The sequence below is a fragment of the Pteropus alecto genome, unplaced genomic scaffold, assembly GCF_000325575.1.
Source record: "Pteropus alecto unplaced genomic scaffold, ASM32557v1 scaffold237, whole genome shotgun sequence".
Taxonomy (NCBI): Eukaryota; Metazoa; Chordata; class Mammalia; order Chiroptera; family Pteropodidae; genus Pteropus; species Pteropus alecto.
Window position 1 is genome coordinate 606,718 of NW_006440624.1, and position 7,240 is coordinate 613,957.

Sequence of the window (7,240 nt, forward strand, 5' to 3'; positions counted from 1 at the left end):
AGACTAAATAATAGTAAATGAATGTATAACTATCTAGCTAATAGAGGTGAGAAATAGAATAGTAAAAAATAATGCTAAAGAACATAAGAAAGAAAAGAAAAAGAATTATAATAGGTAGGATAAACAGATAGCAAATAGTAAAACAGTAAATTGAAATCCAAATATTTGTAAGTTGTATTAAATGTAAAGGACAAATGCTTCAGTAAAAAAGATGATAGTGTCAAGATGGTTCTAAAGAAAACAAATCTAAATTCTGTTTCCAAGAAATATACTTTAAGTATACAGATACAGGTTGAAACTAAAAAGTTAAACTAATCTAAAAGGTGATATAGTTATGTTAATGTCAGATAAAGTAGACTTAAAGGCAAAAATAAATAAATAAATAAATAATAAAAAGGAAGATTTGAAAATGATAAATGGTTCAGTTCTCAAAGAATATATGGTGTCTGAATTTGTGTCTTTCGTAACATCTCAAAAATATAGTAAAATCAGTTGACTAAACTGAAATAGACAAATCCACAGTCATAATGGGAGATTTAAATACTCCTCTCTCAGTAATGGATAGCAAATGTAGAGAAAAAGAATCAACAAGGAATTAGAAAAATTTGAGCAACATGATTAACAGACTTGACCTGAGGGACACATCACCTAAGTGCCTCAGATTATAGACTTGCATATTCAAAAATTGAAAGCATTGAAATCATATAATATACATTCTTTGATCATAGAGGAATTTAGTTAGAAGTCAATAACAAAAAACTAGGATATCTGTATATGTTTGGAAAGAATACTGATAAATCTAGACTCTGCTTGAATATAATTAAATTTTAATATTTTACTTACAACTGATGTTTGCTTTGTAGCTGTGGATTTCTTCAATCAGATCAACATGCTTTATGGAACAATCACAGATTTCTGTACAGAGGAAAGTTGTCCAGTGATGTCAGCTGGCCCAAAGTAAGATATGGTTCATGTTCAGTTCTCATTTTTACCTTATTTTACAATTCTTAGATAAGAAGGAAGTTTCTGACCATAAAATTTCTGTACTTAGCATCTCCTTCAGTGGTTTACCAATGAGTAATATACTAAGTCCAGATTCCTTAGCATGAGCTTTATGGCCCTTCCTGTGTTTTCCTCTATCCTGCCTTTTCTGTTTACTTGGGTCTCTCCAAACTAGAATACTGGAAACACCTTGCTCCATTACTTATACTCTGAAAATTTGCTTATTCTGTTCTTCTCTTGGTTACTTTTCTTCTTTTCCCATCTCTCTACTATCAGCTTCTGCTAATATTTAAAAAAAATCTTACCCATCTTCAAGGCCCACATCAAATGCTTCCTTCTCCATGAAACTGATTTCTTCAGACTAGATATGCTCTTTCTATTTAACTTTTTTGTCTTCATGATTATGTTTCTTTGTTATATTATACTTATTATATTTATACATATCTTTTTTAACCTGTTAATTCATTCTTTTAAGTCCCTTTTAGTGTAAGAGCAGTGCCTACCGTCTAGTTACCACTCAATAAATGTTGCTTGGATCAATACATTTTGAAACTGGCTTTTGTTATTACTGTGGCTGATAGTAATGATGGCAGCTATCATTTATTCACTGCTACCTAAATGTAAGGCCTTTATACATTTATTTATACAGCAACCCAATTTGATACAAAAACTTGTTATCCTCATTTTCTAGAAAAAGAAATTGAGCTTGAGAAAGGTTAAGTAACATGCCCAAGGTCCTGTTACATAGAAACAGGCAGAACCAGGACTGAAATCTGGGTCTCTCTGACTGTAATGCCTGTACTCTTAATTGCTACATTTTTTAAGAAATATTAATTGATACGTATAAGACACATAGAGGGGTTTTATTTTTAGTGCCAACTTTATTTTATAAAGTGTGTTCTCTCTTCCCAGTTATATATATACAGGGTGTAAATATCGAAACAAAACAAACTGTCCAAACTTACTAGTGCTTAGGAATATTATCATTATAGGCCGTGACCTTAGATTGCTAATCACTTATTGTACACATGCTTTCATTGCTCAGAGTATTTTTGCTAACTTTTAAATTGCAGTGTCAGTGTCAGATCTCTAGCTACCTAAGAGATAGAATTTTTTTTACTTCATAGTCATTATTTATTGAACAAATTTACACAGTGAACAAAGTATCACCTAGAGTTGTCTACCTTATTCCTCAAATTGACTCCAAGTGAGTTTAGATATTTCTCAGAATCCAGTCCTTTTAAAAAAATCGACAGCTTGCCATTATCGAAGATGTTTAAAATAATATGCTTTGAACATTTCCTAATGTAATTTTGTTTGGGGAAAAAAACATTTCAAACTATTTAAAACTTTGAAACTTCAGAATAATTTTAAGTGTACAGAATAGTTGCCAAAATAGCACAGAGACCTCCCATATCTCTTTTACCTAGATTCCCCAGTTATTAACATTTTACTGCATTTGTTTCATCACCCACTCTCTATACTCATTAATATTTTTTTCTGAACCTTTTTAGCAAATTGTAGACATTAGGCTCCTTTACTCTTACATATTCAGCTGTATAGTTTCCAAAAACAAGGATGCTTTTCTACATAACCAGCATACAAATCTTCAACACCCTTTCTCCAATTCATAGACACCATTTCCATTGCAGCAGCTGTCCCAGCAACATTTGTTTTTCATTTCCAGTCCAGGATCCTATCTAGGAATATGTATTGCACTTATTTGACTTACCTCTTCACATACCTTCAATCTGGAATAGCTCTTCAGTCTTTCCCTGAATTGGCCTTTGTGCATAAAAAAGTTAACATAGCAGGCCTGATTACTGTTTCTTGAAAGGCCTGTAGACAAAGTTGGAGATTGGATGGCATCAGGGAACTTGGATTTCTGAAGGGTTCCCACCACCCTAACTGCTAAGAGTAGCTCTCTGTGCCTAAACTGGACAAGTGATATGTCTTATGCTTTCCTTCTGGGAGTCTGGAATTTTAATATGTGCCTACTTGACCATCTCTTAATAAAAAGCTAGACACTGAATCTCTAAAGAGCTTCTTCCCTGGTAGACAGTATTTGGCATGTGTTATTATGACAATCCTGGGGGAATAAGGGTGGCTTGTGTGACTTCACTGGGAGAGGACTCTTGGAAGCTTACTCCTAGTTTCCTCTGGACTTTGTCCCATTTGCTTTTCCCTTTGCTGATTTTGGTTTGTGTTCTTTTACTATAGTAAATCATACCTGTGAGTACAACTGTATGCTGAGTTCTGTAAGTCTTCTTAGAAATCAATGAATGCAGTGTGGCCTTGGGGACCCCAACACACACTGTCTAATGTTTCCTTATGACCAGATTCAGGCCATGCAATCTTAGTAAGGAACTCACAGAAATGATACTTTCTTTTTCTTAATGGGTCATATCAGGAGACACACAATGTCGACCATCCCATCACTGGTGATGTTAACCCTGATTACCTTATCGTGTTAGTGTCTGCAAGGTTTCTCCACCTCTCAAATATGTCATTTTCCTTTGTAATTGACTAGTATTTTATAGGGAGGTTTTCTGATATTACACCAATATCTCATTCCTGTGAACTAGGCAGAATTACTGCCACTTAGAATAGTGCTGTGATCACTTTCCCCACAGAAACTTTATCTAAATAGCTGGTATAGGAGGCATATACCTAATTCTTCAAAAGTAACTGGCACAGGATCTCTATAAAGATACTACAAAAACAAAATGTGATTTTCCTTTCCTGTTTCCTTCCTTCCTCCCTCCCTCCCAACTTCCTTTCTTCTCTTTTTTCTTTCTTCTTCCTTACCTCCCTCCTCTTTATCTTTCTACTTTTCCTTCTATCTTTTCTCCCTTCCTTCCTTTTTCTTCGAGAGTCTTAACTTTTGCCCCATCATTAGTGCTAAGAAGATGCAGTTGTCATGGTTTACCATCTTTACCAGCAAATGCTCAGGATTATACCAAGGAGAGACATTTGTTAGTAGCTTAGCACTCAACTCCTTGCAAAGTGGTATTGAGTGATGGCTCATAGGGTTTTGTTCTCAGTTACTGCTTATTATTATTATTAACCAAGAAATGATGAATGTTTTGTAGTTTCAGTTTATAAGCTCATACCATGATGACAGAACTAAATTTCAAAGAGAATGGTCTTTCAAAGGTGGAATAAAATAATCAATGGGGGCAAAATAGAGTTATAAGTGAAGTCATCTTATGTATAAACATGACGAAATAAAAAGAAAGGAACAGAGAATTATAGTTATAAACTCAAGTATAAGCAATATAGAATTTTTATTTTTCAAACAAATGAAGCCTAAAGTTAGCAGAAGGATAGAAATAATCAAAATTAGAGAAGAAATAAATGAAATTGAAAACAAACAAAAAAAAACAATAGAAAAAATAAATACAACAAAGAGCTGGTTCTTTGAGAAGGTTAATAAAATTGACAAACCCCTGGCTAGACTCACTAAAGAAAAAGAAAGGACACAAACAATCCGGGATGAAAGGGGAAATTACAACTGACATTGCAGAAATACAAAGGATCATGAAAGAATACTATCAAAAAGTATATAACACCAAATTCAATAACCGAGAAGAAATAGACCAGTACTTAGAAAAATACAGTCTTCCTAGACTGAATCAAGAAGATCTGGAAAATCTAAATAGACTGATCAGCAGTATGGAAATTGAAACAATCATCAAAAACCTACCAAAAAGTAAAAGTCCAGGACCAGATGGCTTCACCGGTGAATTCTACCAAACATTCAATGAATATTTAATACCTATTCTCCTCAGACTCTTCCAAGAAATCGAAGAGGAGGCAATACTTCCCAACTCATTTTATGAGACCATTATTGCCTTGATACCAAAACCTGGTGAAGATAACACAAAAAAAGAAAACTATAGACAAATATCTTTCATGAACACAGATGCAAAAATCCTAAATAAGATACTAGCGAACCGAATACAGTAACATAATAAAAAGATTATACACCGATTAAGTGGGCTTCATCCCAGGGGCACAGGGATGATTCAACATACACAAATCGATTAATGTGATATACCATGTAAACAAAGAAATCAAAGAGGAGGTAATACTTCCCAACTCATTTTATGAGGCCATTATTACCTTGATACCAAAACCTGGTGAAGATAACACAAAAAAAGAAAACTACAGACAAATATCTTTCATGAACACAGAAAGAGAAAGGGCACAGGGATGATTCAATATACACAAATCAATTAATGTGATATACCATGTAAACAAATTAAAAAATAAGAATCATATGATCATATCAATAGATGCAGAAAAAGCCTTCAACAAGATACAGTATCCCTTTATGATCAAAACACTTAACAAAATCGATATAGAAGCAAAGTACATTAACATAATAAAGGCCATATATGACAAACCCTCAGCCAACATTATACTTAATGGTGAAAAACTAAAAACCTTCCAAGATCAAGAACAAGGCAAGGCTGTCCACTATCGCCACTGGTATTCAATATAACATTGGAGGTCCTAGCGAGTGTCGTCAGGCAAGAGAAAGAAGAAAGATATAAAAGGCATCAAAATAGGAAACGAAGAAGTCAAACTGTCACTATTTGCGGATGACATGATTCTCTATATAGAAAACCCTAAAGACTCCACCAGAACACTACTAGAAACAATAAGCAAATAGAGTAAAGCCTCTGGATACAAAATCAATGTTCAAAATTCCATAGCGTTCCTATACTCTAACAATGAAGCGTCAGAAGAAGTGGAAAAAATAATTCCTTTAGCAGTTGCAACAAAAAGAATAAAATGCTTAGGAATAAATTTAACAAAACATTTGAAAGACCTATATAATGAAAACCACAAGACCCTATTAAAAGAAATCAAAGAAGATACAAAGAAATGGGAAGATATTCTGTGTTCTTAGATTGGAAGAATCAACATAGTTAAAATGACCATATTACCTAAAGCATTATACAGATTTAATGTGATCCCCATCAAAATCGCATTGGCATTTTTTAAAGAAATAGAACAAAAAAATCATCAGATTTGTATGGAAGCCCAAAAGATCCTGAATCGCCAAAGCCATCCTGAGAAAAAAGAATGAGGCTGGAGGCATCACTCTGCCTGACTTCAAATTATACTACAGCGACAGTCACCAAAACCACATGATATTGGCAGCAAAACAGACACATGAACGAGAGGAACAGAATCGAGAGTCCAGAAGTAAACCCATATTTATATTGGCAGATAATTTTTGACAAAAATGCCAGAAACATACAGTAGAGAAAGGAAAGCCTCTTCATTAATGGTGCTTGGGAATTGGAAAGCCACTTGCAAAAGAATGAAATTAGACTGTTGTCTCTCACCACACCAGAATTAACTGAAAATGGATTAAGGACCTGAGTATAAAACCTGACACAATAAAATGAATAGAAGAAAACACAGGAACAAAACTCAAGGACCTTGGACTTAAAGAAGATTTTATGAATTTGACCTGAAAGGCAAGGGAAGTAAAAGCAAAAATAAATGAATGGGACTATATCAAACTAAAAAGCTTCTGCTCAGCAAAAGAAATCGTCAGCAAGGTAAAGAGACAACCATCTCAGTGGGAAAATATATTTGCAAACAACACCTCTAATAAGGGCCTAATATCCAAAATATACAAAGAACTCATACGACTGAATAACAACAAAAAAAACCAAATGATCCAATAAAAAAATGGGCAGAGGACCTGAACAGACACTTCTCCCCAGGGGATATAAAAATGACCAAAAAATATATGAAAAGATGCTCAACATCGTTAGCTATTAGAGAAATGCAAATCAGAACCATCTGTTAGAATAGCTATAATCAACAGGACAAGTAATAACAAATGTTGGAGAGGATGTGGAGAAATAGGAACCCTCATACACTGCTGCGGAGACTGCAAATTGGTACGGCCACTGTGGAAAGCGGTATGGAGGTTCCTCAAAAAACTAAGAATTGACCTACCATATGATCCAGCAATCCCTCTACTAAGTATTTACCCCAAAGACTTGAAAACTCATATTCGAAAAGATATTTGCACACCGATGTTCATAGCAGCATTATTCACAGTGGCCAGGACTTGGAAGCAACCGGTGTCCTACGATAGATGATTGGCTGTGGTACATATGTACAATGGAATATTACTCAGCCATAAGAAGAGATGAAATACTGCCATTTGCGACAACAGGGATGGACCTCAAGATAATCATGCTAAGCT

At 34.3% G+C, this 7,240-nt stretch overlaps 1 protein-coding gene across 2 annotated transcripts in view; it reads left to right on the forward strand.

Annotated features, from left to right (window-relative positions):
• MOB1B (MOB kinase activator 1B) overlaps positions 1-7,240 on the forward strand; it is a 48,965-nt gene that overhangs the window by 29,214 nt on the left and 12,511 nt on the right. For both annotated transcript variants that reach the window (XM_015593509.2, XM_006917290.3), the window contains one exon: positions 864-957. In XM_015593509.2, the coding sequence (XP_015448995.1) occupies positions 864-957 (94 nt within the window). The remainder of the gene's footprint in view (positions 1-863; positions 958-7,240) is intronic.